Source organism: Agelaius phoeniceus, chromosome 32 (genome assembly GCF_051311805.1).
Source record: "Agelaius phoeniceus isolate bAgePho1 chromosome 32, bAgePho1.hap1, whole genome shotgun sequence".
Lineage (NCBI taxonomy): Eukaryota > Metazoa > Chordata > Aves > Passeriformes > Icteridae > Agelaius > Agelaius phoeniceus.
The window spans coordinates 1304292-1318016 of record NC_135296.1 but is presented as its reverse complement, the minus strand read 5'-3'; the positions used below and the strand labels follow the sequence as shown (position 1 = coordinate 1318016).

General features: G+C 62.6%; 1 protein-coding gene across 1 annotated transcript in view; it reads right to left on the bottom strand.

Moving 5' to 3' along the window:
- LOC129133831 (A.superbus venom factor 1-like) overlaps positions 1-12708 on the bottom strand; it is a 46613-nt gene extending 33905 nt beyond the window's left edge. The window contains exons 1-10 of the mRNA XM_077192280.1: positions 12497-12708; positions 8030-8222; positions 5538-5697; positions 4800-4870; positions 4308-4402; positions 4131-4213; positions 3935-4025; positions 3021-3123; positions 1986-2106; positions 723-838 (exon numbers count right to left, since the gene is read on the bottom strand). Of these exons, the coding sequence (XP_077048395.1) occupies positions 723-838; positions 1986-2106; positions 3021-3123; positions 3935-4025; positions 4131-4213; positions 4308-4402; positions 4800-4870; positions 5538-5697; positions 8030-8222; positions 12497-12603 (1140 nt within the window). The 5' untranslated portion in view covers positions 12604-12708. The remainder of the gene's footprint in view (positions 1-722; positions 839-1985; positions 2107-3020; positions 3124-3934; positions 4026-4130; positions 4214-4307; positions 4403-4799; positions 4871-5537; positions 5698-8029; positions 8223-12496) is intronic.
- Positions 12709-13725: the final 1017 nt, after the last annotated feature.

Here is a 13725-nt window from a genome sequence, read left to right as displayed (position 1 = left end):
GACATAAACCTGGAGGGGACACCAGGGTTGGTGACAGAAACCTGGAGGGGACATCGGGGATGGTGACATAAACCTGGAGGGGACACCAGGATTGGTGACATAAACATGGAGGGGACACTGAGAGGGTGACATAAACGTGGAGGGGACACTGAGGGATGGGGGGACGTGGGAGTGAGGGAAGGGACACCGGGAAGGGGTGGTGGCACTGGGAGGGGACACTGGGAAGGGACAATGACACTGGGAAGGGGTGGTGGCACTGGGAGGGGACACTGCGAAGGGGTGGTGGCACTGCAAAGGGACACTGGGAAGGGGTGGTGGCACTGGGAGGGGACACTGGGAAGGGGTGGTGACACTGGGGACAATGACACCGGGAAGGGGCGGTGACACCGGGAAGGGGCGGTGACACCGGGAAGGGGTGGTGACACTGGAAAGGGGTGGTGGCACTGGGGACAATGACACTGGGAAGGGGCGGTGACACCGGGAAGGGGTGGTGACACCGGGAAGGGGCGGTGGCACTGCAAAGGGACACTGGCACCAGCAAGTGCCATCCCAGGTACACGGGGACAGCTCTTGGTCCCCAGCCCCTCTCAGGTGACACGGGGACATCACCCAGGCACCGACTCCTCCTCCAGCCCCAGCTGTGCCCTGTCCCTGCCCCAGGACACCCCGAGGGTCCCCGTGCCACCACCCTGGGCCACCGCTGTCCCCAAGATGTCACCAACCATGAGGTCAAAGGGCATCCCCGGCTTGAAGTACTTGGGGGTGCGGGTGAAGTGGATGCTGTAGGGGGACGTCACGATCTTGATGTCACCAAGCTGGGCCTCCACCATGTCACTGCCTGTGGGGACACCGCGGCGGCCCTGTCACCTCCGGGCCCTGTCCCCACCCCAGGTGTCCCCCATCCTCACTGTCCCTGTCCCCCCATGTCCCCCTGCCACCCTCCTGTGGGGACACCACGGCGGCCGTGTCACCTCCGGGCCCTGTCCCAGGTGTCCCCCATCCTCTCTGTCCCTGTCCCCTCACTGTCCCCCTGCCACCTGCTGTCCCTGTCCCCTCGTTGTCCCTGTCCCCTGTGTCCCCCTGCTGTCCCTGTCCCCCTGGGTCCCCCTGATGTCCCTGTCCCCCCATGTCCCCCTGTGTCCCCTCACTGTCCCTATCCCCCTGTGTCCCCCCGTGTCCCCCCATGTCCCCCTGCTGTTCATGTCCCCCCATGTCCCCCTGTGTCCCCCCATGTCCCCCAGCTGTCCCTGTCCCCTCGTTGTCCCTGTCCCCTGGGTCCCCCTCATTGTCCCTGTCCCCCCATGTCCCCCAGCTGTCCCTGTCCCCTCGTTGTCCCTGTCCCCTGGGTCCCCCTGCTGTACCTGTCCCCTCATGTCCCCCCGTGTCCCCCCGTGTCCCCTCACTGTCCCTGTCTCCCCATATTCCCCCGTGTCTCCCCATGTCCCCCTGCTGTCCCTGTCCCCTCGTTGTCCCTGTCCCCTGTGTCCCCCCGCTGCCCCTATCCTCCTGGGTCCCCATGTCCCCCATGTCCCCCCACTGTCCCCTCACTGTCCCTGTCTCCCCGTGTCCCCTCATGTCCTCCCATGTCCCCCTGTGTCCCCCATGTCCCCCTGTGTCCCATTGTTGTCCCTGCCCCCCGTGTCGTCCCACTTTCCCTGGCCCCCTGTGTCCCTGTCCCCCCATGTCCCCCCATGTCTCCCTGCTGTCCCTGTCCCCCTGTGTCCCCCCGTGTCCCCTCATGTCCCCCCATGTCCCCCCGCTGTCCCTATCCCCCCATGTCCCCCTGCTGTCCCTGTCTCCCCATGTCCCCCCGTGTCCCCTCACTGTCCCTGTCCTCCCATGTCCCCCCATGTCCCCCTGCTGTCCCTGTCTCCCCATGTCCCCCCGTGTCCCCCTGTGTCCCCTCACTGTCCCTGTCCTCCCATGTCCCCCCATGTCCCCCGGCTGTCCCTGTCCCCCCGTGCCCCCCGTGTCCCCGCACAGACCCGACTCGGTGATGACGGTGACAGTGACATAGAGGGAGTGTCCCACCAGCTCCTGGGGCTTGGGGAAGCGCTCGCGCAGCTGAGCCATGGACAGCAGGACGTCAGCGTCACCATCCTGCACCTGGGGACACATTGGGGACACATTGGGGACCGGGTTAGGGACAGCAGGACGTCAGCGTCACCGTCCTGCACCTGGGGACACATTGGGGACACATTGGGGACAGGGTTAGGGACAGCAGGACGTCAGCGTCACCGTCCCGCACCTGGGGACACATTGGGGACACATTGGGGACAGGGTCAGGGACAGCAGGACGTCAGCGTCACCGTCCTGCACCTGGGGACACATTGGGGACACATTGGGGACAGGGTTAGGGACAGCAGGACGTCAGCGTCACCGTCCTGCACCTGGGGACACATTGGGGACACATTGGGGACAGGGTCAGGGACAGCAGGGGACAGCATGGCCTCGGTGTCACTGTCCTGAACCTGGGGACAGGGTTGGGGACATGGGGACAGGGTTGGGGACAGGGTTAGGACAGGGCTGGGGACAGGGACAGTGGCAGCGTTGGGGACAGGGACAGTGGCAGTGCCAGGCTCACAGGGACAGGGCTGGGGACAGGGACAGTGGCAGTGCCAGGCTCACCGGGACAGGGCTGGGGACAGGGACAGTGGCAGGGCTGGGGACAGGGACAGTGGCAGCTTTGGGGACAGGGACAGTGGCAGTGCCAGGCTCACCGGGACAGGGCTGGGGACAGGGACAGTGGCAGCGTTGGGGACAGGGACAGTGGCAGCGTTGGGGACAGGGACAGTGGCAGTGCCAGCATTGGGGACATCACTGGGGACAGGGACAGTGGCAGTGCCAGGCTCACCGGGACAGGGCTGGGGACAGGGACAGTGACAGGGCTGGGGACAGGGACAGTGGCAGCGTTGGGGACAGGGACAGTGGCAGCGCCAGGCTCACCGGGACAGTGGCAGCGTTGGGGACAGGGACAGTGGCAGGGCTGGGGACAGGGACAGTGGCAGTGCCAGGCTCACCGGGACACGCCGCAGGGACTGGGGGATGCTCTTCCTCTCATCGTCCACCATGACCCCAAACAGGACAAAGGCCATCCCGTCCACGCGCTTCCCGTACAGGTACCTGGGGACAGCCACCGTGCCACCGTGCCACCCTGTCACTGTGCCACCCTGTCACTGTGTCACCGTCCCCATGTCCCCATCCTGTCACCCCATCTCTGTTATCCAACCTCTGCCACCACCACCAATGTCCCCATGTCCCCCCATGTCCCCGTCCTGCCACCCCTGTCCCTGCCATTCCATCCCTGTCACCATCACCAATGTCCCCGTGTCCCCAAGCCACCCCTGTCCCTGCCATCCCATCCCTGCCACCATCACCAATGTCACCCCATGTCCCCCCATGTCCCCACCCTGTCCCTGTCACCCCATCCCTGTCACCATCACCAATGTCACCCCATGTCCCCATGTCCCCCCATGTCCCCATCCTGCCACCCCTGTCCCTGCCATCCGATCCCTGCCACCAACAGTGTCCCCATGTCCCCACCCTGTCCCTGCCATCCCATCCCTGTCACCATCACCAATGTCCCCCCATGTCCCCATGCTGCCACCCCATCTCTGTCCTCCCATCCCTGCCACCACCACCGATGTCCCCATGTCCCCATGTCACCCCATGTCCCCATCCTGCCACCAACAATGTCCCCATGTCCCCTCCCTGTCCCTGTCACCCCATCCCTGTCACCATCACCAATGTCACCCCATGTCCCCATGCTGCCACCCCATCCCTGCCACCACCACCGATGTCCCCAAGCCACGCCGTGTCCCCATCGTGCCACCCCCAGGGCCACCAGCCAAGCCCAGCTGTCCCCTGTCCCCCCACACAGCTGTGACCCCCGAGGGGACACTGTTGTCCCCAAAAAGGGACATTTTGGTGTCACCTGGCCAGGATGGACACCTTGAAGTCCTCCTGGCTGTCGATGTAGAGGAATTTCTCCTCAGGAATCACGGACACCTCGAAGCTGGGCAGCACTGCGGGGTGACATCGGTGACATCGGTGACACGGTGACACCGCCACCCCTTGGGGACAGCCCCCGATGTCCCCAAGGCCACCCTCACCCCTCACCCCTCACCCACCGTATTCCTTGACCTCGAATTTGGTGCTGAAATCCTGATCCGGAGAATCCTCGAATTTGGCCGAAATCGTCCACATGCCCAAGCTGGGGGAGGTGACAGGGAGGTGACGGGGAGGTGACAGGGAGGTGACAGTGCCGGGGGTGTCCCCAGGCCACCGCGGGGGACGGTGACACCCACCTGATGACCTCGGGCAGGTTGTGGGTGAGGGACAGGATCCCGTTTTTGGTCGGGGACGACACCGGGATTTGTTTGATGATGACGTTGTCGGGCGTCTGAGGGGACACGCGGGTGGCACCGTGTCACCCACCCGTGTCACACCCGTGTCACACCCGTGTCACCCACCCGTGTCACCCACCCGTGTCACACCCGTGTCACCCACCTGTGTCACCCACCCGTGTCACACCCGTGTCACACTCGTGTCACCCACCTGTGTCACCCACCCGTGTCACACTCGTGTCACCCACCCGTGTCACCCACCCGTGTCACCCACCCGTGTCACCTCTGTGTCACCCACCTGTGTCACATCCATGTCACCCACCCGTGTCACCCACCCGTGTCACACCCGTGTCACCCACCCGTGTCACACCCGTGTCACCCCTGTGTCACCCACCCGTGTCACATCCATGTCACCCACCCGTGTCACACCCATGTCACACCTGTGTCACCCACCTTGATCTCCACGGTGACCGTCTTGGCCACCGGCTGCATGAGGTGGTTCACGGTGAAGAGGCGGCAGAGCACTGGGAGGGGACACAGGGGACAAGGTCAGGGGACACAGGGGACACGTGGGGACAGCCAGCACTGGAGGGGACACTGGGGACTGGGAGGGGACACAGGGGACAAAGTGAGCAGAGGGGGACCTGAGGGACAAGGGAGGGGACACAGGAGACAAGGTGAGGGGACACAGGGGACAAGGTGAGGTGACAACATGAGGTGTCCCCACAGTGTCCCAATCCCTTCGGTGTCCCCATCCCCTCCAATGTCCCCAGGGTGTCCCCAGCTGTCCCCGCAGTGTCCCCAGGTGTCCCCGAAGTGTCCCCAGCTGTCCCCAGGGTGTCCCCAGGGTGTCCCCAGGGTGTCCCCGCAGTGTCCCCAGCTGTCCCCAGGCTATCCCCGCAGTGTCCCCAGGCTGTCCCCACAGTGTCCCCAGGGTGTCCCCAGCTGTCCCCAGCTGCCCCCACAGTGTCCCCAGGCTGTCCCCGCACTGTCCCCAGGTTGTCCCCAGGCTGTCCCCAGGGTGTCCCCAGGCTGTCCCCGCAGTGTCCCCAGCTGTCCCCAGGCTGTCCCCGCAGTGTCCCCAGGCTGTCCCCGCAGTGTCCCCGCAGTGTCCCCAGCTGTCCCCAGCTGTCCCCGCAGTATCCCCAGCTGTCCCCAGCTGTCACCAAGGTGTCCCCAGGTGTCCCTCACCGGTGCTGCCCGGGGTGTAGATGGGTTTGTCGGTCTGCACGAAGATGTGGCCGCTCTGCAGGGACACCAGCAGCACCTTCTCCAGTGTCACCGCGCCCACCCGCGCTGTCACCGCCACAAACGGCTTCCCTGGCGCCTGCGGCAGCGCCTTGGCTGGCACCTGGGGACAGGGGGACAGGGGACATTGGGGACACTGGGGGGACATTGGGGACACTGGGGGGACAGTGGGGACAGTGGGGACAGGGGGACACTGGGGACAGGGGACATGGGGCACTGGGGACAGGGGGGACATGGGGACACTGGGGATATGGGGACAGGGGACACTGGGGACACTGGGGACAGTGGGGACAGGGGGGACATGGGGACACTGGGGACACTGGGGATATGGGGACATGGGGACAGTGGGGACAGTGGGGACAGTGGGGACAGGGGGACATTGGGGACACTGGGGACAGGGGGGACATTGGGGACGTCCAGAGGGGCAGGGACATTGGGGACATCTGTGGGGACAGGGGACATCCACGGGGACAGGAGCACTGGGGACATTGGGGATATCCACAGGGACATTGGGGACATCTGTGGGGACACCTGGAGGTGGCCATCCCCATGGACACCTGGAGTGACCACCCTGCTGTCCCCAGCAGTGACCACTGTCCCCAGCAGTGACCACTGTCCCCTCCCCCGGCCATTCCCCACCCCCGCTCAGGGTCAGTTCCCGTTTCCCGTCCTGGGCAGTGACCGCAGGGACAGTGACCGGTGCTGGTCACCAGGGGGTGACACTGACCAGAGAGGGGACAGTGACCCGTGCTGGTCACCAGGGGGGTGACACTGACCAGAGAGGGGACAGTGACCCGTGCTGGTCACCAGGGGGTGGCACTGACCAGAGAGGGGACAGTGACCCGTGCTGGTCACCAGGGGGTGACACTGACCAGAGAGGGGACAGTGACCCGTGCTGGCCACCAGGGGGTGACACTGACCAGAGAGGGGACAGTGACCCGTGCTGGTCACCAGGGGGGTGACACTGACCAGAGAGGGGACAGTGACCCGTGCTGGTCACCAGGGGGTGACACTGACCAGAGAGGGGACAGTGACCCGTGCTGGTCACCAGGGGGGTGACACTGACCAGAGAGGGGACAGTGACCCGTGCTGGTCACCAGGGGGTGACACTGACCAGAGAGGGGACAGTGACCCGTGCTGGTCACCAGGGGGTGACACTGACCAGAGAGGGGACAGTGACCCGTGCTGGTCACCAGGGGGGTGACACTGACCAGAGAGGGGACAGTGACCCGTGCTGGTCACCAGGGGGTGACACTGACCAGGGTGATGGCAGTGACCAGAGAGGGGACAGTGACCCGTGCTGGCCACCAAGGGGATGGCAGTGACCAGGGGGTGACACTGACCAGAGGGGGGTGGTGACATTGACCAGGGGGGTGACAGTGACCAGGAGGTGGCAGTGACCAGGGGAGGTGACAGTTACCAGAAGGGGGTGGTGACAGTGACCACAGGGTGGTGGCACTGACCGGGGAGGTGACACTGACCGGAAGGGGGTGGTGGCAGTTACCAGAAGGAAACGGTGACAGTGACCAGTGGGAGGTGACGGTGACCAGAAGGGGGTGGTGACAGCGACCAGGGGAGGTGGCACTGACCGGAGGGGGTGGTGGCATTTACCAGAAGGGGATGGTGACACTGACCGGGGGAGGTGACAGTGACCGTACCATGATGGTGACAGTGACCAGGGCATGGTGGCAGTGACCAGGGGATGGTGGCACTGACCAGGGCATGGTGACAGTGACCAGGGGATGGTGACAGTGACCGTACCTTGATGGTGGCACTGACCAGGGCATGGTGGCACTGACCAGGACATGGTGACAGTGACCAGGGCACGGTGACAGTGACCAGAGGGAGGTGACCCCATACCTTGATGGTGGCACTGACCAGGGGATGGTGACACTGACCAGGACATGGTGACACTGACCAGGGGATGGTGACACTGACCAGGACATGGTGACACTGACCAGGGGATGGTGACAGTGGCCAGAGGGAGGTGACCCTGTACCTTGATGGTGGCACTGACCAGGGGATGGTGACACTGACCAGGACATGGTGGCACTGACCAGGGGGTGGTGGCACTGACCAGGGCATGGTGACAGTGACCAGGGCATGGTGGCCGTGGCCAGGACACGGTGACAGTGACCAGGACATGGTGACAGTGACCGTACCTTGATGGTGGCCGTGGCCAGGGGGTGGTGACAGTGACCATACCTTGATGGTGACAGTGACCGTACCTTGATGGTGGCCGTGGCCAGGGCATGGTGACAGTGACCAGGGGATGGTGGCACTGACCAGGACATGGTGACAGTGACCGTACCTTGATGGTGGCACTGACCAGGGCATGGTGACAGTGACCAGGGCATGGTGACAGTGACCAGGGTGGGGAGGTGACCCCGTACCTTGATGGTGGCAGTGGCCAGGGGTGGTGACAGTGACCGTACCTTGATGGTGGCCGTGGCCATCATGCCCTGCTCCGGGCTCAGATCCACGTGGCTCCGGAACAGGACCTGGCGCTTCTGGGGGAAGTCCTGGACCAGCAGCAGGGCCTGGGTGGCCGCGGTCACCCCGGGGGCCTCCAGGAGCAGCCGCTCGTCCGTCTCCAGCCGCAGCACGGCCGGGGTCACCATGGTCACCCTGGGGACAGCCGGGGCTGGCCGGGGCTGGGGGGGCACGGGGCACAGGGACCTGCCCCGAAACCCCAAAATCCGCCCCAAAAACCACAAAATCTGCCCTGAAACCCCCAAAATCTGCCCCAAAAACACCCAAAATCCGCCCCAAAAACCCCAAAATCTGCCCCAAAAACCCCCAAATCTGCCCTGAAAACCCCAAAATCCACCCCAAAAACCCCAAAATCTGCCCCGAAACACCCAAAATCTGCCACAAAACCCCAAAATCCACCCCGAAACCCCCAAAATCTGCCCCGAAACCCCCAAAATCTGCCCTGAAACACCCAAAATCTGCCCCGAAACCCCCAAAATCTGCCCTGAAACACCCAAAATCTGCCCCGAAACTCCCAAAATCTGCCCTGAAACCCCCAAAATCTGCCCCAAAAACCCCAAAATCTGCCCTGAAAACCCCAAAATCTGCCCCGAAACACCTTGGGAACCGCAGAAACACCAAAATCTGCCCCGAAAACCCCAAAATCTGCCCCGAAACCCCAAAATCTGCCCCAAAAACACCCAAAATCTGCCCCAAAACCCCCAAAATCTGCCCCGAAACCCCAAAATCTGCCCCAAAAACCCCAAAATCTGCCCCAAAACCCCCAAAATCTGCCCCGAAACCCCAAAATCTGCCCCAAAACACCAAAATCTGCCCCGAAACCCCCAAAATCTGCCCCGAAACACCAAAATCTGCCCCGAAATCCCCAAAATCTGCCCCTAAACACCTTTGGAACCTCAGAAACCCCAAAATCTGCCCCCAAAACCCCAAAATCTGCTCCGAAACCCCAAAATCTGCCCCGAAACACCAAAATCTGCCCCGAAACCCCAAAATCTGCCCCAAAAACCCCAAAATCTGCCCCGAAACCCCCAAAATCTGCCCCGAAACACCAAAATCTGCCCCGAAATCCCCAAAATCTGCCCCTAAACACCTTTGGAACCTCAGAAACACCAAAATCTGCCCCAAAAACCCCAAAATCTGCCCCGAAACCCCAAAATCTGCCCCAAAACACCTTGGGAACCGCAGAAACACCAAAATCTGCCCCAAAAACCCCAAAATCTGCCCCCAAAACCCCAAAAACATCTTGGGCACCTCAGAAACACCAAAATCTGCCCCTAAAACCCCCAAATCTGCCCTGAAACCCCCAAAATCTGCCCCGAAACCCCCAAAATCTGCCCCAAAACCCCAAAATCTGCCCCAAAAACACCCAAAATCTGCCCCGAAACCCCAAAATCTGCCCTGAAACCCCCAAAATCTGCCCCAAAAACACCCAAAATCTGCCCCGAAACACCCAAAATCTGCCCTGAAACCCCAAAATCTGCCCCGAAACCCCAAAACCTGCCCCGAAACCCCAAAATCTGCCCCGAAACACCTAGGGGACCTCAGAAACATCAAAATCTGCCCCGAAACCCCCAAATCTGCCCCAAAACCCCCAAAATCTGCCCCAAAACACCCAAAATCTGCCCCAAAACACCTTGGGAACCTCAGAAACACCAAAATCTGCCCCGAAAACCCCAAAATCTGCCCCGAAACACCTTGGGAACCTCAGAAACACCAAAATCTGCCCCGAAACCCCCAAAATCTGCCCCGAAACCCCAAAATCCGCCCCAAAAACCCCCAAAATCTGCCCTGAAACACCCAAAATCCGCCCCAAAAACCCCAAAATCCGCCCCAAAAACCCCCAAATCTGCCCTGAAAACCCCAAAATCTGCCCCGAAAACCCCAAAATCCACCCCGAAACACCTTGGGCACCTCAGAAACACCAAAATCCGCCCCAAAAACCCCAAAATCTGCCACAAAAACCCCAAAATCAGCCCCAAAAACCCCCAAAATCTGTCCCGAAACCCCAAAATCCGCCCCAAAAACCCCAAAATCTGCCCCGAAATCCCCAAAATCTGCCCCTAAACACCTTTGGAACCTCAGAAACATCAAAATCTGCCCCAAAAACCCCAAAATCCGCCCCGAAAACACCCAAAATCTGCCCTGAAACCCCCAAAATCTGCCCCGAAACCCCCAAATCTGCCCCGAAAACCCCCAAAATCTGCCCTGAAACCCCAAAATCTGCCACAAAAACCCCAAAATCTTCCCCGAAAACCCCAAAATCTGCCCCAAAACCCCAAAATCCGCCCCGAAAACCCCAAAATCTGCCCCAAAAACCCCAAAATCTGCCCCAAAAACACCTTGGGCACCTCAGAAACACCAAAATCTGCCCCAAAAACCCCAAAATCTGCCCCAAAACACCCAAAATCTGTCCCAAAACACCTTGGGAACCTCAGAAACATCAAAATCTGCCCCGAAACCCCCAAAATCTGCCCCAAAAACACCTCGGGCACCTCAGAAACACCAAAATCTGCCCCAAAAACCCCAAAATCTGCCCCAAAACACCCAAAATCTGCCCCAAAAACCCCAAAATCTGCCCCAGAAACACCTTGGGCACCTCAGAAACACCAAAATCTGTTCCCACAAAACTCCAAAATCTGCCCCCAAAACCCCAAAATCTGCCCCGAAACACCTTGGGCACCTCAGAAACACCAAAATCTGCCCCGAAACCCCCAAAATCTGCCCCGAAACCCCCAAAATCTGCCCCAGAAACCCCAAAATCTGCCCCAGAAACACCTTGGGAACCTCAGAAACACCAAAATCTGCCCCAGAAACACCTTGGGAACCTCAGAAACACCAAAATCTGCCCCAAAAACCCCAAAATCTGTCCCAAAAACCCCAAAAACACCTCGGGCACCTCAGAAACACCAAAATCTGCCCCAGAAACCCCAAAATCTGCCCCAAAAACACCTTGGGGACCTCATAAATCCCAAAATCTGTCCCAAAATTAGCTTGGGGACCCCATAAACCTTTGGTGACCTCAGAGCACCCAGAAACCCCAAAATCTGTCCCGATATCAACTTGGGCACCTCAGAAATGCCCAAATCTGTCCCAAAACCGGCCTGGGAACCTCAGAAACACCAAAATCTGCCCCCAGAAACCCCAAAATCTGTCCCAAAACCACCTTGGGGACCTCACAAAGCCTTGGGGGCCTCAGAGCACCCAGAAACCCCAAAATCTGTCCCCACAGCACCCATGGGTGGGGGGGGGGGGTCCCAAAAAAGGGGATTCCATGGGGGTCCCTTGAACGGGGGTGGGGGTCCCATGGGTGGGTTTGGGTTTGGGTCCCATGGTTGGGGTGGGTTTGGGTTTGGGTCCCATGGGTGGGGTTGGGGTGGGGTCCCATGGGTGGGGGTCCCAATGAGGGTCCCATGGGTGGGTTTGGGTGGGGGTCCCATGGGTGGGGCTGGGGTTGGGGTCCCATGGGTGGGTTTGGGGTGAGGTTCCCATGGGTGGGTTTGGGGTTGGGTGGGGGTCCCATGGGTGGGGGTCCCATGGTTGGGGTTGGGTTGGGTTTGGGGTCCCATGGGTGGGGGTCCCAATGAGGGTCCCATGGGTGGGTTTGGGTGGGGTCCCATGGGTGGGGTTTGGTTTGGGGGGGGGTCCCATGGGTGGGGTTGGGGTGGGGTCCCATGGGTGGGTTTGGGTTGGGGTGGGGGTCCCATGGGCGGGGTTGGGTTGGGGTGAGGGTCCCATGGGTGGGTTTGGGGAGGGTCCCATGGGTGGGTTGGGGTGGGGGTCCCATGAGGGTCCCATGGGTGGGTTGGGGGTCCCATGGTTTGGGGGGTCCTATGGACAATGGGTTGGGGGTCCCATGGGTGGGGATGGGGTTGGGGTGAGGGTCCCATGGGTGGGTTTGGGGTGGGTGGGGGTCCCATGGGTGGGGTTTGGTTTGGGGGGGGGTCCCATGGGTGGGGTTCCCAATGAGGGTCCCATGGGTGGGTTTGGGGTGGGGGTCCCATGGGTGGGGGTCCCAATGAGGGTCCCATGGGTGGGGGTCCCAATGAGGGTCCCATGGGTGGGTTTGGGTGGGGGTCCCATGGGTGGGGCTGGGTTTGGGGTGGGGTCCCATGGGTGGTTTGGGTGGGGTGGGGGTCCCATGGGTTTGGGTCCCATGGGTGGGGGTCCCATGGGTGGGTTTGGGGTGGGGGTCCCATGGGTGGGGTTGGGGTGGGGGTCCCAATGAGGGTCCCATGGGTGGGGTTGGGTTTGGGGTGGGGGTCCCATGGGTGGGTTTGGGTGGGGGCCCTATGGGTGGGTTTGGGTTGGGTGAGGGTCCCATGGGTGGGTTTGGGTGGGGGTCCCAATGAGGGTCCCATGGGTGGGGGTCCCAATGAGGGTCCCATGGGTGGGGGTCCCCAGTGTCTCACAGCTGAGCGCGGGCGGGGGTCCCGAGCAGCGCCAGGAATCCGAGGAGGAGGAAGAGGAGAGGACGAGGATGAGGAGGGTGAGGAGGGGGCAGCGCCGGAGCCCCCATGGCCGCAGGGAGGGGGCGGCGACAGCGGCGGCGACGGCGACAGCGACGGCGACAGCGACGGCGACAGCGACAGCGACAGCGACAGGGACAGCGACGGCGACAGCGACAGCGACAGCGACAGGGACAGGGACAGGGACAGGGACGGGGACAGCGACACGGGGGGGGTGGGGGGGGGGGGGTCCCTTGTCCCTTTATGGGGGCGGCCCCGGGGGGGTTATTGGGTAACCCGAGCCCCGCCCCCACCCTGACCCCTCCCCCATGGGTGGGGGCGGGGCGCTCCGGCCACCCCCGGCCACCCCCGGTCACCCCCGGTCGCCTTTGGTCACCTTTGGTCACCTGTGTGGGTCTGGGGGTGACACCTTGGGGACCCCGGTGACAAAGGGGGAGTGGGAGGGGTTCCGGCCACCTTCGGCCACTGCGGCCACTCCCGGCCACCTTTGGTCACTTTCGGCCACCTTTGGTCACTTTCGGCCACCCCCGGCCACCTTTGGTCACCTGTGGTCACCTGTGTCGGTCTGGGGGTGACACCTTGGGGACCCCGGTGACAAAGGGGGAGTGGGGGGGGTTCCGGCCACCTCCGGCCACCTGTGGTCACTTTCGGCCACCTTTGGTCACTTTCGGTCACCCCCGGCCACCTTTGGTCACCTGTGGTCACCTGTGTGGGTCTGGGGGTGGCACCTTGGGGACCCCGGTGACAAAGGGGGAGTGGAGGTGGCTTCGGCCACCTCCGGCCACCTTTGGTCACCTTTGGTCACTTTTGGTCACTTTCGGCCACTTTGGTCACCTCCGGCCACCTGCGGCCACCTTTGGTCACTCCCGGCCACCTTTGGTCACTTTCTGTCACCTGCGGCCGCCTATTGTGGGTCTGGGGGTGACACCTTGGGGACCTTGGTGACAAAGGGGGGGTTGGGGGGGGGGGTGGGGGAGGTGGCAGCGGTTGGGGTGGGGGAGGGGCGGGGCGGGGTGGGGGAGGGGCGGCCGCTCCTCATTTCGGGGAAGGAGCGGGCGCGGGGCCAGCGCGGGGCTTGCGACACCGCGGGGACAGCGCGGGGACAGCGGGGACAGCGCGGGGACAGGAGGGGACAGGAGGGGACAGCGCGGGGACATCAGGGGACAGCAGGG